Source organism: Indicator indicator, chromosome 31 (assembly GCF_027791375.1).
Source record: "Indicator indicator isolate 239-I01 chromosome 31, UM_Iind_1.1, whole genome shotgun sequence".
NCBI classification, from domain to species: Eukaryota; Metazoa; Chordata; class Aves; order Piciformes; family Indicatoridae; genus Indicator; species Indicator indicator.
The window spans coordinates 6,885,733-6,907,127 of NC_072040.1; the positions used below are offsets into that span (position 1 = coordinate 6,885,733).

At 43.7% G+C, this 21,395-nt stretch overlaps 1 protein-coding gene across 2 annotated transcripts in view; it reads right to left on the bottom strand.

Annotated features, from left to right (window-relative positions):
- MAPRE2 (microtubule associated protein RP/EB family member 2) overlaps positions 1-535 on the bottom strand; it is a 51,881-nt gene extending 51,346 nt beyond the window's left edge. Inside the window, exon 1 of one of the 2 annotated variants that reach the window (XM_054394638.1) lies at positions 417-535. In XM_054394638.1, the coding sequence (XP_054250613.1) occupies positions 417-535 (119 nt within the window). The remainder of the gene's footprint in view (positions 1-416) is intronic. The other variant, XM_054394639.1, reaches the window with a different exon arrangement.
- Positions 536-21,395: the final 20,860 nt, after the last annotated feature.

The following is a 21,395-nucleotide window of genomic DNA, read 5'->3' on the forward strand; positions in this document are numbered from 1 at the left end:
CCCCGCCATCCCCGGCCGCCGCCTCCCGCACGGCGCCACCTCCCAGATCCGCAGCGAGGTGCTGCGGCTCTTCCCACGGGGAGCTGGCTGCCGGTGTAGGGTTCTGCCTTCCATGGCTTATTTATTCCTTATTTTTCCTCCTCTTTTTCCCCTACTGAATTTTGAAATTCTTATTATTATCGTTAGCCGCCTTTCATCGCCGGGCGCGGCAAGACCCCGCAGATATCCCGCCTCGTCAGCAAACGCTTTCCAGCCGGACAATACCCGCTCCGCCGGGTCCGGGTGTAGGGGAGCGGGGGGGGCTGCAGCCTGCCCGCCTTATGCAACCGCCCCCTGCGCTGCAGCACCCCCCTTCCTTCCCCCTTCCCTCCCCTCCCCGTCCGCCACCGCCCCGCTCGCCGCCGCCGCCGCAGTACCTGTAGGAGCGCTCCCCCCGCACCGTGTGCTTCCTGAAGGGGATGATGGTCCCGTTATCCTGAATGATGTCGTTATTGTTCTCGCCATTTGGGGACAGGGCTTGGGTCGGTCCGGGCATTGGCGCTCCCGCGGCTCCGCAGAGCCCCGCGCTGCTGGTGTGCGGATGGTGGCGGCAGCAGCCGGACTCTCGCCGCCCGCCCGCTCCGCGCCGCTCCGCTCCGCCCTGCCGCGCACGTCAGCCCCGCCGCCGCCCCACGTGACCGCCCCTCGCCATGGCAACCGGCCGGCGCCGTGGCCGCCCCGCTGCGCACGGGGATGGGAGCGAGGCGGGGAAGGCCGCGCCGGGGACGCTTCTCCCGCCCCGCGCCCCCACACAAAGAGGCACTCGTCCCCGGTGTGTGCAGGGAGCATCCACCGTTCCCCACGGGTGCTGGAGCTGGCGGGGAAGGCCCGAGCAATGAGGCGGTGCTGCTCGGAGCGGGCAGACAAAGCGCCAGGGCAGCCGCCCGAGACCCTTTCTCGGCGGCCACGCCGTTATTCCGCCGCCTCCGTGCCTGTCCTTGCGCTTGTGGGCGGCACGGAAAGACGGCCCTCTCCCCTCAGGAACGGGGAGGGAAACCGCGACTCTCCTCTGCACGTCTCTACCTCTGACAACGGCGGCCACGGTTTCGCCCTGGTTTTGTGAGAACCACCGAGAGCTCAGAGCCCGACCGCTCAACATCTCCCTCCTCTCCCTGACACCCCCAACGTCACTTTCTCAAACAGTGGAACAGGCTGCCTAGGGAGGTGGGGCTGAATCCCCAGCCCTGGAGGTGTTTAAAATCTGCAGAGATGTGGTGCTGAGAAACATGGCTTAGCACCAGGCTTGGTAGAGTTAGAGAATGGTTGGACTTTGTGTTCTTGAAGGTCTTTTCCTACCGAAAGGAGCTCAAGCTGTTGACCTCAGAATGGAAAGAGCCCCCAGCACTCGGCTGTTCCAATGCCCAGATATCAACTGTACAATTCCAACAAGGAAACACCACCCAGCTCTCCTTAACATCCTCCCTCTGCCTTAGTGTGACAGGGCTAATGGCCATCTCCACTGCCCTCCCACCCCAAGCACCAGGATGTCCAAATTACCAAGCTCTGTATCCCTGCTTACGGCTTCACTGGAGAGCACTGCAACACATATGGAAAGATACATTGCACATTCCAGCTTTCTCCTGCTCTCTGACTTAGACAGAGGAACCATCTGATGGCACATCATCTAAAGTTTTGCTTGGGTCAGAAACAAGAAAAGAACCTGCCAAGGCAGCAGTAGTGGACTGCTGCCACTGCTAGCTGTTAAAACCATCAGTCACACAACTCTTCATCCTTTCCTCCTCTTCATTCAAAAGGGGTTTTTATCCCCAGCCCCCCAGTTTGTTTCCCCTCTGCATCTCTCTGATTTCTGCACATCTTCCCTTGCAATGTCCTTCAAAGTTTTCATGCTAACTACAGAATAATGCTGGTCATCCTCAGAAGCAGATCTGAACGTCCCTGTGGTAAAGGCTACCCTCATGTCCCAAGAGTGGATCCAAGCTCACACATTTACCACATTACAAAAACAATACTATTCAACTGTTTACAAATTGTTTTCTCTAAACAGAAACCAACAAGAGTGATTATGGGCACAGCCTCAAAGCAGCTCTGTATGACCTCAAGGCTGTTAGGTGCAAAAGAGCGCAAAAAAAAAAAAAAGTTTGGGCAGATCTACCAACATCTTTTAAAAAACAAGGAAAAAACCAGCCTAACAACCACCACCACAGCCCAAAATCCAACTGTCTTTTCAAATAAGTTTCAAGGTGGCAGGCCAAACAGAAGCAATATCAGTATTTCAGTATGTTCTCAGAGGCACATGCTGGTATTTTATCAGAACTCAAAAGTTCTGAAGTATGAGTTTGATCAGCTTTACACCTCATATTTCTTCAGCACTAAGAAAGTGGTTTTACAATTTAACTAATCTGAAATGGCATTGTGATGAAAGTTTAGTGTACTCCTGATACGGACTCTGGATTCACAGAGAGCTCACAAGGTGAATGCAATCAATAACTAAACACCAACAGCAGAGCACTTGGACTGCTGGGAAACTCCTTGGATTTAAATCAGATATATACATTAACACACACACAGAGCAATCTCTACCAAAACTCACGGTAGTCTGCCAATTTACCATGGTCCTCTGAACATCAAGACATCATTTATTCTTTCTGTCAGGGTTTCAGATGTACTCAGATTCTGCTTTCAATAACCAGTCTATGAACATTTTTTGTTGACATACTTCACTGAAAAATGTTCCATTCATTTGGCAACAATAAACCCACTGGAGAAAGTTTTGCCTTTGAGTCTTTTTCAAAACAAGCAACAAAATAAATTCTGCTTAAAAGTCCAGTAAATGTCTTAATGCTCAGTAGCATGAAGAAGCCAGAAATGCTACATGGTGAGAGAAATAATCTATAGAAGGTCACTAGCTGCCAGACATAACCCTACCTGCTCCGGTAAGCAGTGAGCAATACAACGCTCTGCTGCCCCAGCTTGTAAAAATATTTTAATTTCTTCACTAGTAGCAAAGAACAGAAGCTTCTTTATTGAAGTCTCCAAAACTGTTTAAACATGTGCTGACAAAGCTACAGGAGAGAAGTGCAGGCAAGGACAGCATAGCAACTTTGCTTCAGACCCCTCCTTGCCTCCGCATTATGATTCAGGGTCAGACAACACTTGCTGCATCTCAGTGCAGCACCTCACCTTTATGCAGGCTGACCCAGGCCTCAGCAAAAGCAGCTTGGTGCTGGTTTTCAGAAAGCACATACTGCTTTGGTTGATCCAGCACAGCTTGTGGGGCACAATGCGGATTCCATAGACATGGCACTCCCTCTACTTTACATCTCTGTTTCTGAGCACTGTGTGACCTGCAAACACAACTCTTATCCCTATATGCAGGAAGCCACCAGTGTCATCCTCTCACTTCTATCATTCTGAGCAAAAAGGTCTCAGAAGTAGATCCAGCACACAGGACAAGAAAGAAGAACCTATTGCTGTTATTAGGCGCCTGTGCATCTCTGCTGGTTTTACAGATTTTACATGTAGGAGGCATACAAATAGAGGAGCAGCTTAAAAGGTCAGCATGGTGTTGATAAAAAAATCCGACACCTATAGTGTGATGACAGTACCAAAATCTAGTACTTAAAAGTGATATGCAGACTAAGCAAAGCAGAGAGCCAGGAAGGCAAATAATGCCGAAGGGTAGAATTACAAAACCTGATGTAACAGGCCTTCAAACACTGAGAACCACAGAAGCAATGGCTGAAGGGACCTATGGAGGTCATCCAGTCCAGCCTCCTACTCAGAGCAGGATCATCATCAATACAAGATGAGATCATGTTTGGCAGCACAGTTATAGTCTACACAAATCTTGAAAACGTCCAAGGAGGGAGATGCGGCATCCTCTCAGGGTAACCTGCCCCTGTGCCATTTTAGCCTGCTGTTCCCCATTTCCCACCTGACTTTGGCCATAAGGTGATCCCACACTTCTCCCAGAGAGCACAAGCAAGTCCCAGGAGTGCTAAGGATGAAAGAGGTACCACCCCACCCAGCACATGCATTCCAGCTGTTTGATTTCTGCTCTGTGAGCTGGGTAGAGAGAAGACTGCTGAGCACTGAAACAGTCCTAAACATCATTCTCTAAAATCTGGCTGCTCCTCAGAGCTTTTGTGTTCAGTTCCTCCCTCCTTGCTTGCTCTAGGCCTCCCTTACTGTAATACAAAGGCCATGCAGCGTAATTTACAACACCTGAGAGTGAAATCCCCTAAAAGCCCAAAATGCAGTAGTAGAAAAGCCTCAGGCATGCTTGAGCCAGAATTTTGTACTAGACAGCTCACATGGAAATAAATTATGAGTGCTTTGACACTCAAAAGAAGTGCCCAATGCACAGCCTCTGCCAGTAGAGACGATGGTCACAATAGAGACTTCTGCTGACATTTGCCAAGTGATTAAAAAACCCAAATCTCCCTAAAACTGCTTGTATGTGTCATAGCCCAAGTATAAATACAATTAATGACTGCAGAAATTCCCCACTGCTTGGATAACTTCAGGGAGGAATAAGAGGTGAGATCAAGAAAAACACATTTAACCCCGGAGTGGCCAATGAGCATCCCTCATATCTGACATCTCTATTCAAGTTCTTAAAGAATTCAGTGTAATATTCTCTATGCTACTCTCAGAATAGGTCTCAGCTACAACTTCAAACTGTAGTAAATACCATGCAAACAGTTGCTGTGGCCCATATACTTATCAGAGGAGTTTGATGAACACTCCTCTCACAGAAGTGCAGTTTTTCCACGGGGAAAGTGACTGAGAAAACTGGATTTCAGGCAAATAGTTAGAAGCTAGCAACAGCTTTTGTAAAGCAGCAGTCCTGATCAATACAGTCTGCTTTTGTAATTTGATTACTCTCAGTCTTGATTTATCAGAATGAAGATTAACAGAATTCTACAAAGCAATATGTTTACAAACCACAGAGCAAGATCAAAGTTATTTCTACCACTCTGGTGTGCGCATCAGAAGTTTGTGCAAAACTACCTCAAGGAGCTGGCCACCAGTGTTTAGATTTCAAAGTAAGTGAATAAGGCAAATGAAGAAGAAAGCTTGGGAAGAGCTATAAAATGTTATTCTATTAAGGCTTGAACACGCCTTGCTTGCTCAAGGGAGAGTCCATTTATTAAGGTGTACAGATATACTTTATTGCTAGCATGAGCAGAGTCAGTAAGATGGATCTAGCCATAAGGGTATTTAATTAGGCTGCATCAGAATCAGCCTAGTTTCTGACAGTATACACAAGGAATAAAAGTATCATTTATTAAATTAAGAACAGAAGACATGGAAGATCTCAGTTTGCATAACACTTATGGGAAGTATAAAGGAGGTATCTGCAGCCACACGTCTATTAGAGAGCACTGGCTTGGGCCAGCCTAAATTAGTGCAGAGTTCTAACCTGTAATGATAACATGGTGCACAGAAGCATCCATAAGGGAATTAGCAGCAGCAATGTTATTAACCCAGTGAACATGTCAGATATGATGTGGTTTGTAATAAGTTTCAAGCTGACCTGGGCTATGCAGAAGAACTCACATTTCCTGTTTCACTGATACACTGTTAGCTGCACTGACCAGCCCAAAGGAAAGCTCCCACTGTGGTGTAAAGTAACTTCAAGTGAAAATTCAAAACAATAACTTTATAGACTTTGTTTAGACAGCATTGAATAAACTCTCCCACCTCCATCCCATTACCTCCTCCTATGCTGTTCAGGGCATGTTGCATTTAAACTCCCCATACCAAACAGCAAATGATAATTCTGGCAGGACAAAGAAACTCTGCATGAGTTTTAATAAAACAGCTACTTATCACTCCAGACATCCTGTAGATAAAGAATGAGCTTCCCACCCTTGGGGATTATGGTGTTGCCACTTTAAGCAAAGTCTTGATTATTTGCCTTCCCTGGAGAGAGACAGATAAAGAGAGAGGGGGCTGTCCCAATTACACAATGTGTATGGACCACATCCCTATGAGGTAATTCAAGTCTATTTTTAAATATGCAGACATATTTATACTTCAGAGGTCACATTTAATATTTTAAGAAGTGTTCTGTGCCTGTGAGGAAGAGTAAAATAAAACTTGAGGTCTCTGTCAACTGAACATTCTTGAATATTTAGCCCAATAGCAGCAAATCGAATCTGACCATTAGTGTGCAAATTTCTCACTAGAGAGAGAGGTCTTGAAGAGCCACAGCCTGTGGGGATTTCTTTTAAAAAGGAGCAGTTACCTTCTATAGTTGCTATAGAAATCAAATAAAAATCAGAGGATTATTTCAAGATTCAAACATTGTCTACAAAACCAGGATTTTTTTTTCATTGTTCACAGAAACCAGATTTCAGAAAACGTTGAACAGAAAAGGTATTTTAAGACCAGTTATACACTTAATATTAATTGTTCAATTCAAATTAATAAATAGGTTTAGTGGACATTGATTAAATTCAGTCCTTTCAGGGTTTAGCTAAATCCAGCTGCTTTAAAGGAAAAATAAAAGCCAACAAATTCCTATTCAGAAAGAAGCACTCCTCAGTATACATCAAAGGATTCTGTACTTAAAACACAAGTTCACACTGAATATCCAAAACATCTTTTTCTAACACTTCCTACATAACAAAGCTTCAATGAGGGCAGGAAACACTTAGTGAAAGATAGTTCCAAGGAAGAAATTTTTCCTTCCATTAACTCCAGACCAAACCAAAATGTTGAATTCCTTAGTGTCTGTCACATTTGTTTAGTGATCTCCACTGGGCTACAGCAGAGCTTCAGGCACACCTTGGGCAGCTGCTTTCATCTGAAAGCCTGTAAACTGAGGCTGTGATCAATAAATGCTTGGAGTAATGACTCCTCTGTCTCACTCTGCCTTTAATACTGACTGAAATGAGCTCAGGCAGGAGGCTGACTCGTGGCTCATTCACATGCATTTGCATGAAATTATTTGGCTGGAGCTGTTTGAGGTTTCCCATTGCCACTTCCATTTGCTCTGAGGTGTTTAGTTCTCTAGGCTGGCTTTGTCAGAGTTCAGATTGCAATGACTATGAAAAGCCAAAATAAAAACTTTCCAAATGCTCAATCATCTGGTTCCCAGAGTTGTTCAGAGAATTAGAAAACTTTAAAGTGAGATTAGTCTTCTAGAAGAGAGTGATTTTGGATTTCAGTTTCTGGATAGTACAGTTTATGATTGTTACTATTGGAAAAAGTCAAAGCTTCAGACATTCGTATCCTAAATAAAACCCACGAAACAAGTTATAAATAGTAAAGGCCTGGAAGGGTTTGGAAGTGTGAGAGAGTAGCAGAAAAGTCTAGCATTTCTTTATATATTTTCAGCTGTTGAGGAATCTTTGGATTTCTTGGAGTTGAAGAGGCTTGCCTGGAAAAGTACACAGGACAAAATCTGGCAGGAGTGGAAAATCTATCCCTGATACTCCCCTTCTTAGTGTTCTACACCAAAAATATCAGCCACAGACTTTAATGACATTTCAGTCTAATGAGACTTTAAAGCGACACAGGAAGAAAAAGGAGAAGCTTTGCAACATCATTTGTCAAAGCCAGAAATTTCTAAAGTTAAAATCTGATATGGCTGTATCCCACACTAGATACCTTTATTGGTGGGTGATGCCTCTCAGCATAACTTGTTACATTATTCTGCTGAAAACTTGATTTGACATTGATATTGCATAGTAAGAACTCAAGAACAGATCAAGGATTCTCTGTTCCTGTTGTACAAGCAGCATGAAGCTTATAGACATTTCATTTGCACATTAACCAAGTAATTTAATGCTCCACATGACTATTGGATACCTGCATATAATACCAGGAGAAATTTAAATGCTTTGGAATGATTATTGGCTAAGATCTGTTCAGCACATGGTGTTGCACCATGTCTAATACCAGCATCACAGATACTGAACACATGAAGCTTGCACAGGGTTTATAACCCATCACAAGGAACATTACCTTTGTCAATATTTACTGACCTGACCAACACATCATTGCTAAAGAGGAAGGGAGAAGGCTGACATAAAAAAAAAGTAATGGTTGCAGCAGAGACTCAAGTAAGTTTTTAGATATCTGTCACTGGATCAAAAGTGCTTCAGCCAGCTGAAAGAAAGGGCTAGATCATTACAAACCAAGATCTGAAGGGGTTACTTTGTCCCAGGAAACTGTTAATTAAGTGTCTGTCCTCCCACACCCAGTAAAAAGCCAACATAAACATTATTACATGCTCTAGCTAATGTGAAAGAAATACAGAGCGTATTCATGCCTGACCAGGATCAAAATTACACTGCCAAGTCATTCAGTAGTGAGTGAGTATTTCAGTGACTGCAAAGCCTGGTCCAAGAATCCAGTGCCTTGCTGCAAAATACAGTTTTCTCAGGTCCTTACAGCATGCTGCACATCATTCTCTCACAAAGCAAAGGTGTCTCACCTGCTCATCAACTTAGCAAACACCATGAAGTTGCACAGAAAGTGGTGTGCTTTCTGTGCTGCCTGCCCCTTCCCCTGGTAACTGCTTTTTATCTGGGACATCTATAGCATTTTACACAAACTAGTTTGTCAGCTTTCCCCATTTCATAGCCACAGAAACAGGCCCTGCTCTTATGACCAGCTTCCTCAAAACACTGTCACAAGTCAGTGTAAGCTTCACCCTCAGCACCATTATGGTAGGTTCTCATCCTTTCTTCCATGGAGTGCTTTCTGATACATGCAGTACTTCAAGGCTTGCAACTAAGCAAATCCTATCCTCTTTCTCCCTTGCTACAGCTAGATGAACTTCTCCTGTCTTTCATCTCAGGATTTTTTCCACATCTGAGGTTTCCTCATTGTTCTCTCTGCCCATTCTTTTCCATCCTTCCTTTGTCAAGCATAATCCTTTTTAGGCTTCAGCAATTTCCACTTTCCTTTATCAGCCACCTGCAGAGAACCTGGGTCAAATCAGTTTCCTTCCCTCAAAGTCCCCAGCACATTCATTGTCCAGCTAACATACTGTCATTAGCTAATTATGCCTGGTTTCAACTGGGCAGAGAGGAATGTCCTGCAGTACTTGCCTGCTGAGGTGCATGAACATTCACACACAGCCACCCCAAGGAGTGACACCTGGGTTTAAGGGCTGAATTTGCACACCTCATGTGACCCTGTTACCAGCATTAAAGAGCTGAAATCCCTGGGGCACCTCAGCATCTCTGAAAAACTGGGTTGCAAGGATTTGCTTGTGATCACTAGCTCACAGAGAAATCAAGAAGTGCTCCCTCTCTGACCTAGAAGAAATGTGTATTACACACAACTTTTCTGTTAAAAAACAGATGATAATTTTGTCTTATCATTCAAACATATTTGCCTCAGTTATTCCTGACAATTCTATCATTCTAGGCTCCTCACAAGCCAAATGCAAGCATCCAAGGCCCTCTGCTCTTTACTTTCTGGTCTTTTCTTACACACTTGCTTTTTAACTCGCTGTTAAGTATTTAGACCTGTGGCCCACTTGTAAGTAAGAGTTACTATTAGTAAATACCAGAGCATCTGGGAGCAAGAAACTGTTCTTATAAGCAAATTTTAATTGCTGCTTCACACAATGGTTAGTAATCTTAAAGTTTTAGTTTCCGCATTTATTGATGAAAAAATTTTCCAATGGCAAGTCAATGTTCATTATGACCTTAGTGTTTATCCTAAGTGTTCATTAAGAAAATAACCTTCAAATGAAGAGGAAAAATAATTTCCACAGACATCTTTAACCATGTTACACAGATATCAGTACTCCGAATTAAATAAAAACATGACAAGATTAAAAATTCTAAAACTGTGTCAAGAAACTTCTCTCCCTGGCAGACATTCTCTAAGAGGACTTTTGGAACTTGATGTGTTAGACCAAGTTTCCATGAATACTTTGAGTCCTTTATTAACTTAGTGCTGCAAGGGCTTTATTTAGACACTAGCACCCTACAGAAAGCTTACCAAGCACTTACTCAATCCTGAAATGTCAAGTTAGCCAAAAAGTGTCCTTGCATGGTTCATACAATTCAAAGCTTGTTGGGAGAAAGCTACTTCTGGCCTCCTTTAGTGGAAGGGTGAATCTGCTAACAGCAGCACAAATACTGGAGCTTGGGGAGAAGTGAGGAAGCAAGAAAACCTGCAAGCATGTACAACGGCAAATTCCCCTCATAAAATCAAATTACTAACTTTTTAGAAAAGCACACCTAGCAATTAAATAGTACCACACCTGCTGCCATAAATTTGTGGCTGAAGTATTACTGTGATATTATTCTTATTTAAATGTAGGGAAAAGATGAAATGTAATAAGAAAGCTCTCTCCCCTAACTCTAAAATAGAGGGAGGGCCATTAAAAACATGCACATCTCCATCCCCAGCAGACAAAAGCATACAGAAAGTGCATGATCTTACTGCAAAGATAAACAGCTGGATTTACTGGCCTCCATTAACCACTGACCCACTTGTCAAACATAAGCTGTAGATTTAAAAGAGTGATTACACGAAGCCTCTTATGCTAGACAAAAAAGATCCCAGTTATGAAATGAGACCAAGTCTGAAAATACTTGAGCACAGTCTAGATTGTTCTTTTATACAGACAGAAGAAGAGACCTGGTTCCTCTTTCTACAACCTACAATATAACGTAGGGTGTTTCCTACAGTGCTGTTCAGAGGGCATTTATTCCATGCAGCCTGCTCAGGTCATTAGTGGTGAGCCAAATCCAGGCCTCGTGTAAGAGGTTGAAGCTCTACTGGAAGCCACTGCATAAACCTCAGTGTGAGGGCACTGCCAGCTTCCTTCTGTGAGGAGCAGCCATTCACAAAACTGGCCCTCCCTGCACAAAATGATAACCATGACATGTACCTGATTTATCTAATCACTCAGAGGGGATTTTTAGCCAGGGCTGCAGCTGTACACACTTTGGTGGGAGACCTCCAGCTCAGGCTCTAAGAGCTCAAGCCAGCTGCCACTGCCTCTTCCCATGTGTAAGTGCCTCCCACCACATAGCTATATGTGTGCCTGCTCCAGGCTCAGGTAGGAACAGGCAGACAAGGTGATACAGATGATTACAACATGTGTAAGCCCCAAATTAAAAACACAGGAAAAGCATCAAGGACAACAAATTACTAGGTCTTGAGACACTGAAAACCTCTAATTTTGCAACCTTACATTGTAACGCAACAGGAGGGCACACAACCATGGCCCTCCCACACTCTACCTAAGGCCAAAAAAAGTCCCTAAGAAGTCTGAAGAAGCCATTATTCTAAGCAACATTTTTACTGTAAGGACAACTTACGAAATAGAGTGCATGTTGCTTCCTTCCACCTGACCTCATCGGTGTGCTGTGCGTTGCCAGTGACTAGTGCTTCACTGAGTCAGGATATTGGGTGATTCTGGAAGCTGCAGGTGATGGAACAACTTAATCATATGAGAATCCCCACTGTCAGCTAATGAAAAACCAAATTTTCCAGCCCCAGAGATTGCAGGGAAATATTGGAAAATGCTGGTACTTACATTAAGAAAACAAAGCCTAAAACCAGGAAAGCCAGAAGCAACCAACAAACAAACAAACAAACAAAAACCCACAAAAACATCAACAAAAAACCCCCAAACAAAGCACAACCAAAACCCAAAGGCCCACAGAAGAAAAACAAACCAACTAACCCAAATTCTCCTCCTTAAAATAGTACAAGCTTTGAATCAGCCCTTCCAAACGTTTCTTTACTCTTTGCCTCTTGGGATGTATGGTTTGTGGGAGCCTGTCCACCCTCTGGATTTTACTGCTGGAGGCCTTGAGCACCACAGCTCAGCATCCCAGCACCCCAAGTGCAGGTGTTTGCTTTAGCAACAGCATGGCAGAGGAGGACAGGTAAGCTATGTGGCACCTGCCCCAGTAGAGGACAGGGACACATGTACTTCATAGAAAAGAAGGTACAGATGAGAACACAGTCATGGCACTTCAGGCTTCAAACACCTACCACCTCATCTGCATCAACATTTTAGTCTCAATTCTTTGTCATATTCCTCAGCAACACTTAGGGGTCACCACTGTGCCAGCCCAATCTTCTCTTCCTGTCTTCCTTTTACACTTTTCATTTGCCTTCCTTTCCCCATCTCTCCTGCCTTTGACTTGCCTTCCCTAGATGAAATCTAGGGCTGCTTATCATGATGCTGTTAGCACCTTCTGGACAATCAAGTTATCATCAAGTGCTCACAGTTAGAACTGCAAAGAGCCTAGCAAACACACACTAGCAGAAAAAGATCCTCTGTTTGCCAGCCTGCTGGCAGATTTGGTATCACTGCACAGAATCAGTGAAGGTCCTGGGCACGTTTGCAAGATTATATTTATAAAACCTAGAAAATGCTTTAAAAAAATGGTACAGTGCACCCAGATGCTATAAAAATACTTGACATATCTGACAAGGATTAATTTTATTAGCTTTTTATAAGGGACCTTAAAATAAGTTTTTGTTCGGGGTTTTTTTTCTGCTGCTGCTGGAGAAAAACAAATTGTTGCTTGAATCATCCTTTAATAAGGATTCTCCAACTTTTGAATGAAGCACCATTGATAGGCAAAATGCAGAAGGCAATCAGGGATTACTAGAAACAAGGGTATAATTATTTATATGTATTATTGCATACAGTCATGGCTTCAGCAGTCGTGGCACCAAGTAGCAACATTTTGTAACCTCTGAACAGTCATATTGTGTATAAAACGAAGAAAAGGCTTCTGTAATGTTTTGAACACAAAAGGTACTAGTGAAAACTGTTTTTTCCTCACTACACTAGGAAAAAAAAATGAGGTTTCTATTTAAATAAAACCCTCAACCACAAAGCTATGTGTTTTTGTGAGTGTGAATGTCTCAGTGCTGTTGACAGCTTCTGCATCAGCAAGGATCTCATTAGTAACTCTGAACAAAACCACACGGGATCTTTCTGCAGAGCAAAGTTAGGTTCCTGATGAGTCAGCCCCTTCACTGAGCTCCTGTGGGATAATTTTTGGTACTGGGCACTGAAAAAAATAAATGTCACCCCAAAGTTCAGAATATTTTCAGACAGCACCATAAAAGGCTATCCAGGCTACCCAGTTCCTAAGTTAAGAAAGGAATAGGGGTGGGGAGCACACAGCCATAGACAAACATTCCACTTTGGCTAACTTTCCTCTTAGGTTCAGGATTTAGGTCTCCAGTTTTCTCATGGTGGATCAAACCCAGATATAAGGCAGCTGTATTCTAAGCTGACTCCTAAATACATGTCCTCCACTATATTTTGGGGCTCCTTGTGTTGCTTCCATGGAATAAAAATGCCTTCAAAGCAGTCCACTCAGCCCAGAAGTTCACCTAGTGCCATGTTTAAGCCATTTGGTTGAAGGTACAAAATAGCCCTTAGGGAAGTCAGGTGTTCTTTGGTGGACATTAAGGAAATCAGTTTGGGGAAAAAAAACAATGGGAAACCAAATAGGAAACAGAGTGCACATGTCTATAGGTAGTATTTTATTCTGTGCCAGTGCTAGTGCTGGGAAGTAGGGAGAAAGAAGTGAAAGGAAATGTTTCTGCAGTTTACTTTAAATAACTGCACAGACTTTAGCATGAATGGCCAGGGAACATTTGTTTCTGTGCAGGGAAGAGCAAAGCTTGTACAGCCCTTTTAGTTCAGCCCTCCCCTGAACACTTCATGAATTAATAGTTCATGCAGACATAGAAGTATGTATATACTCATGGATAAAGTAATAGATTTGCCTTCTCTTCCCCTATCTCAAAATTGCTGAAATATAGCAGGTAACTCCTGAGCTAATGCTCCAGCAGAAACCAGACTTGCTTTCTAGTCTTAGGATGTACTATAAATGTTTTAGTGGTAATACATCAAACAAGGAACTGCAACCGCCAAGAATTCCCTTATCTGCATCTTGCACACGAGAGAGAGCGCCTGATGGGAGAACTGTAAAATTCCTTGGGTGTTCCACATCCATACCTCATGTTGTTGTCCATCCAACTTAACCCCATGAAAAAATACACCCATTTGTCAGTGAAAGGCACTGAAACCCAACCAGGTTTCCTTAAGAAAGAGTAGTTTATAACAGCATGCTAGATGGGTTTGGCTTTTGCAATTCTCACAGCTAAGATAAATCTCTAGCAATAAAACGAATCTCTGGTATTAGAAGGCTGATCTTGATTTTGACATATAATAGGCCATAAGGACTAAGGGATTCAGAGAAAATGGTACACAGTCAGCAGCAATTCACAGGGAATGCACTGGAAAGCTGTTGCTTCAGGGAAAGAGTTACTTACTGCAGGAAATCTACCCCGTCAGAGAAGTTTGTTAGACAGAGAGGCTGCAGCCTGCTTTTATGAATGTCTACTTGGTGGCTGCACATCATCTCAATGCTCTTGGTGTTCTTCAGTTTTCCTGTTGTTGCAGAGTGCTTGTGACAACACCACTATAACCACAGGGATGAAGCTTGACTTTGGGCAGAGTCACCTATCCTGTGCAAGAGTAGAAGGGGAGAGCTGAACCCACTGTGGTTCAAGACAGGCCATGGCCCCCTGTGCTTCCATCTTCAGCACCTTCATGGGAAGGACTGCGTCCACAGGAAGAGGACCTTCTATTTTCCTAATTCTTGCCCTCAGATGCCTCCTGGAGTCCAGAGCTATTGCTTCATGCTTGAGACACACAAGCCTCTTTCAGCTCTAAATTATAGACTTCTCTTGGGAATCTCCAAGTGCACTTGAGCCCTGCATACCTTCTAATTGCTTCTCTCACAGCCTGAATCAATCTGAACTCTGTGGCTCCTTGTTTAACCCTCCCTCTCCCAGTGTCAGTCTTTTCTCATTACCTGTATCAGTGCCAGTGCACACAGACAATTCTTGGTTTTTTTCCCCACAAAACTTACCCTGAATAAGTTCTCATGTCTATCATGTATCTAGAGAAATCTCTCTGCAAACTTAAGTATTTTTTTCCCAGGGCATTAAATAACTCAGAGCAAACCCCCAGTTTCACAGTGGAGCAAGGCTTAGACAAACATTTCTTCTTTTAGCTATCACTGCAAACTGAAATGCCTCCTACATCCTAAGTTAGTATTTGCAGCCTGCAACAGCTTTCCAAGCACTAGCACAAGATGCAGAGGTGAAATGGAAGTTCTTTGTTGCACAGCCCTAACACCATGTCAGTGCTACACATTTCAGCACTAGCTATGAACACAGAAACCCCACAGTACTGCAAACTACTGATGCTGCAGCATGCCCCTTGCTAAGGGAAAAGGCAGATACAGTATGAAGCACAGCATGGTGAGCGTTGTCAGCAGGCAACCTGCTCAAATAGCAGCTTAATTGCTGGGTCTCCATTCTGGCCAGAGTGCAGGGTTTGTGTTTAAGAGCAGGGATGCAGCAGCAATGACACCAGGGCAGGAAGCGATGGCAACCGCAGGAAGCCCAGATCCGATCCAGGCGCGTCCTTTCCGAAGGCTTTCTAAACATTGCCACCTTGTGGGCCTCCCATCTCCTGGTACCACAGATCTCTTCGTGCTCTGCAGGTGACTCCCTGCACAGATTACACAGATGCCAAGCTGGAGGCTAGGCAGTTTAAGATAACATCCAGGTTGGGAGGAATGTGATTTCAGCTCCCATAGTTGGGGATTAATGGGGACAGTGCATTACAAATTCTGATGTTAATCACCAGCCCTGCACAGTAGTGTTTTGTGTGGTTTGCTCTTTGTCCACTTGGCATTATGAAGGCAACACTGATAACATACAGAACAGCTATCATTTAACAAAAGAAAAGCAAGAACAATTTCTCAAAGCTCCCAACAGAAGGGGAGAATCATCATCCACCTTTAGCTTTCCTTTTTTTTTTTTTTTAATTCCAACATTTCCTTCTTAGTCCAGTCAAAAAACCCCAAATTATTTCCAAAACTTCAGCAGCATCTAGTTTAGCCTTCACTTGTTCTGTTTCATGAGTAATTCTTGAATCTATTAATTACATAAAGATGCTGCAAAGGAGTACCACTTGTTATTGATAACCTGAACCTATTCATGACACAAAGATGCTGCCAAGGAGTACCACTCATTGTTGATAACCTGAACCAATTAATTACACAAAGACATTGCAAAGGAATATCACTTATTATTGACAGCAAACTGATCTAGCTACTGTCTCTCAGACACCCCACACAAGTTCTTAGGTACTTTCTCAGCACTGTAACAAGCACACAGACTTACTTTGAGCATCCAAACACTTTCCACGGTTGCCGGCTGGGATTATTCCTTGCAGCAATTTGGTACTGGAAAGAAAACATGAAAACCTTTAGTTCAACTGGCAAACAGTAAAACAGAAAAGACTCAGTGAATGGTCTTTGTCTGGATCTGTTGGGCAGTGATGCAATAGCTGTATGCTAAAAATGAAACCAGAGGAGAAGTCCCTCATTACAATACCCGAATTCAGCTGCATTCACAATGGTTCAGTGTCTAACATCTGCACAACAATCAGATGTCCCCCTCTGATATAGTAGCAAATCTATGAGCTCCCTTATGCAGTGCTGCATTCAGAGTTTATTCATAATTGCCAGGCACATTGCTGTTCCTTCATCTGACCAGGCCTCCCCTGAGCACAGGCAATCAGCTATGACCATTGTGTCATGCAACTGGGGTCTTGCTGCACTTGCCTGAACAGCTTTCCAGAGGGGGAAAAAAAAAAATAATCTACCATTGAGAAACACATGAACTAACACCCAGGACAGATTATGTTTTTGCCAAAGCAAAACCACTGCCAACCCTCTGAAGTCTCTCACTTAGCACTGAAGTCACAATGCTGTCCACTTGTGGCAGCCACATTAAGGCCCATTGCCTTCTGTGTTCCTAGATGCAACTGTCCACAATTGCTTGATTTGCCTTCACATCCATTCTCTCAAGTGTTACGTTTACAGACTACAGAAACATAAGCAGGAGCAACCATATATGGGTTTCAGTTTGTTTCATAAATTGCACACTAGGGTTATGTGGCTGTTTCTTATTTCACCTTCTCAGGCAGCAGGAAATTTCATTCCTAGCAGGTAAATAATGGTTTGCAGCCAGATCAGGGCTCTGGCTGTTGCTCCTTTTGCATTCCTAGTCATCTAGTTGAGACAGCCCAGCAGGAAGGCATATTCCAAAGGCATCTATCCCTGCGTAACAGCAGGAAACTGCACCAAACAGGATCCCTGGGATGCTCGATTGAATTAGGACTGAAGGATGCAAGAATCTCCCATAAGTGAATTTATATTTATCATAAACCCTGTTTTAAGAGGAGAAAAAGAAAGCAATTCCCACCCCAATTCATTATCATCTGGGAAAGGTAAACAGGCCTCTAAAGATGGCTTGTCTAAAGGACTGGGTCCCAGCTCCGGGAGCTATGACTCATCCTGGCAGAGAATTTAAGAAGGCTACTAGCAGACTGGAAGGCTGAAACTACCTTAAAGCCAAACCAGAATGGGAATTAGCTATTAAACATGTTATTGTTTCATTTCTTAGAATCTCTCCAAGCCTCTCATGCTTTGCTTTTCAATGTATTGCTCTTTCCCCCTCCTCCATTTGTTTAATGTGGAAATTGATTCCAGCACAGCTGACAAACCTCAGGCATCCTCTTGGCAAAGGAACAGCAAATCCATCATGGTATGTTGGCTTTTGCTCAACTAGACCCCTTGAACTTCAGCTGGGATCTAACAGCACTACTCCAATAACTTTTAAGACTGGGACACTCTTAAGACTGTGGTTAGAAGTAATCTCACATCAGAAGGTGTTGACCAGAATCTCTAAAAGGCAACAGCAGTGGAGAGACTCAGCAATTCCATTAGAAATGGGAGGCTTCATTTGCTCATGGAGCATTTTCCACGTTACACTTTCTGAAGAGAGTGATAGTCATGGCCCATTGAAGACAGAGATAATTTCATTGTCTCCACTATGTAGACCTCAGTTTGAGAGGGATTTGAGTAATGCCACCACACTGAATTTCATTCGTGTAATCTAAACAGAAAAGCAGAAGTTCTCACAGCAGAGGTTCCCAAACCTTGGAGACTGATGATGATGATCTATCTCTTTAGCTTGACCTGTAGATACACCTCAGCAACAGCTCCTGACTTTGCATACAGGCACTCACCTGCAGTGCAGGGAGCAGTTCTATGGCCAGATGAGATAATTGGCACTTGTCTGATGCTGTGTGGAGTAGCACTGTCACATCTCCACCTGCCCTTTAAGCCATGCCAACACCTCGACCTGTACTTCTGGCTTGAGATGCCAGAGCAGCAAGCAGGCAAGGGAGTGGTAGGAAACACCAGATCATTAAGGTGGAATTTAATTTAGGTGGACAAAGGAATGCATTAGAGGTCCTAGTTAATGGGTGTGAGGAAGGTAACAATAGGGAGCTGGAGTCTTCTTTGGAAGGGTGGAGGGATAAAGGTGTGCAATAAAAACAAGGAGGAGCAAAGGATGCCACATTTCCTCCCACTACATGCCAGGCCATGCACAGCTCTGAGCTGCAGACATCATATCACTGCTCTGCATCAACCACAAGGACAATTCAGTTCCTCAAAACTCCCCAGTACACAAACTGCACTGACTTGAAAATAGAATATGGGAATAAAAAAAAAAAAAAAAAAAAAGCCCCTAACACTAATTTTCAGAGGAATCTCAGAAAATCCTATGCAGTGAAACACATTCTAAAACAAGTATGCATTTTTTGGGGGAGAGAGAAACTTAGGATTAGTTCAAAGATTAAAGTTACATATAGCTGCATGTTCCCTATATCATACTGTTAGGGAAAACAGGCCAAGGTTTATTAGAAGACATCTAGAGTTAAGCTGGTTTGAACAGAATGGAGCACATTTCATGAATAGCTGATGACTATTCACACAGTGCACTCAGTCCTCTCCCTTCCACAGTCAGCTCCCAAGACCCCTCGTGTCACCCCACTGCAGCAAATCAGGAGGCTGACCCACCCAGGGGTCTGGACTGGTAGGGCTACTGGCTTCCAGGTAGGCATTCAGAAAGCCCTTCAGGGCTCCCTCACTTCACCCAATATACACACAGCCCTGCAGCCTACACTTGCCACTTCCTCAGCTGCAGTTGGGTTACACCACCTGTCACTGATGCTGGTGGAGGCCTTGGGCAGGTTTGGCAGGCTCTTGCTGTTTGAAGTTTATGGGATTTGGAGTTTAAGGGATTTGGGGACAACTGCTCTCCAGGGCTTATCTAGTCTCAGGAGGCTTTCACCTGCTCCCTCTCAGTGCATGCTTGTCCTCCCTGTGAACTTGTTTTCTGGTAGCTATTGCTACATCCACAAACTTTGTTACCTGTTTAACCCATGCATACAGTGACACAGAAGGGACAATACCCCCTTGAAATGCTGGAAAACATTAATTCTGAACAAATACTGACCAAAGAAAGAAAAACCTCAAAGCAAAACTTGGGCTGGGCTAGAGGGGTTTGAGAAAGCAAGCCAAAAGCAAAGCAACTATGTGAAGAAATGCAGAGGTGATCTGCAGAAGGTACAAGAGCCTTCACAAACACATCATGAAAAGTAGTACCCTCAGCTGTTAGTTTGAAAGACCAAGGAGGAAAAGTTCAGACAGAGTGTTAAAGGTGATTTAAATCAAATGCTTTTTAGCACATTCTATGATGTATTTTCAAAGCTTTGTCTCCAGGACCTGTATTAGAGACCTGTCTTCTCCTCCTATATCTCGGTGCACTGGATGCTATCTTCCATGCTGCACAGATGTTTTTCCTCCTCCCCCCCAGCCAAGGACTGGGAATGTGCTGTTGCATGAAAACAATTTGTAATATAGGCTGACAATCACCTATTATTGCCTCAAATATCCTCAGCAGTTACAGAAAACAACTTCAACACCAACTTATTTTTAGCATCTGAAAGAATTCAAGCAAACCCCTTGTGGCTGCTCTCCAGGCATTTACTGAGCAGAGAATAGCTTGACAAATTGCAGAAATGGACAAACTTGGAGTTTAAATCAGAAAACAGCATATAGCACTATTTACATACACTTTCCTGTTGAAAAGACAAGTTGAAAGATTAATTTTAAGGCTTCCAAGCATCAAAGGGAAGAATTGCTGGTTTTGAGCTGTGCATGAATCACAAAAACCAAAACAACCCCCCCCACCCCCTCATTCTATGATTCTGTGATACACTTGACAGTTTGGCAGATTTCTCAACTTCCTCTTAACAACCAGCTCAACCCTCTGCTGTCTCACTGCTTCTGGGTAAGTCCTCTGCTCAGGTGCTCAGGACTGGGCTCTGCAACAGTCTATGGAAGGCAGAAAGACTCAAAGCACAGATATCAACTAAAAGAAGAGATTAGCACTATGGCCAAGTCAAAAAGCCATTGCAAACCTAGTTTGGCCCCAAGTGCTTCACAAGGAAGGCAGGCCCAGAAGATGCAAGATGCTGCTACCAAGCACAAAGTTTCCCACCTCTTTTGCTCTTGCCATTTCAAACACAGCTATGTCCCAGCAGTTCTGCTTCTCTGCCAGTGCTCTGATTTCAAGTCATCTATTGGCATGGAAAAAAGCTCCTAGAGACTTCTTATGAATCTCTGTTCCCTTCCTCTTCCTTACAAAGCAACCAATCTCTTTTTGGTCATTTACATACAAAGTAAATCCAAGCATGTCCTACTTTACTTGGGAGGAAAGAACATTCGTCCTTTCTCAGGAAAATTTCTTCCACCCTACTTGGGAAGCCACTGGATTTTGAACCCTATAAGAGCAGCAAACCATCTTTTGTCATTTCCATTGTCTTCTCCCCACCCCTCCTCAATCTCATATAAACTGGAGTTTCCAAGTGCCTTGGAGACAATGCTGGGTTCAAAGCTCCAGCCAGCTGCAATGTGGCACCTACCTTTCTGCAGCAGTCTGCCTGCCCTCCTCTTATTAACAAATACCTTCCCTGCCCTCCTTCCCAGGAACTTTGAGATGCAGTAATTATCTCCCAGCTTGAAATGGATGTAACAGAGCTCAGTTCATGTGATTTTAGTTAGTGTGACAGATTTGGCAAACCACTGTTTTTTGGAGAGGGCATAACAAGGAGTGCCAAACCAGTATATAAAGCAGTAGGTGGCAGATCTACTAGGACAAACAAACAAGGATGAGTATTTATCATTCTTTGTATTTAGCAGCAGGCTGCCACCTCACACTTAGCTCCATTCCAACCAAAAAGATTCTCTTTGCTCCTTTTGGAGCAACCTTCCTTCAATTATTTTGGGGCATCCTTCTGTTTAAACTTTAGTTCAGAGTCATTGATGTCTGCTTGCAATTTGTAACACACTAACTAGGAATCTGTTCTGCTTGTATTATCAATGCCTACATCTGATGGCTTTCTATGCCTAATACAATCCCCAGTTTTGTCTGTGGGT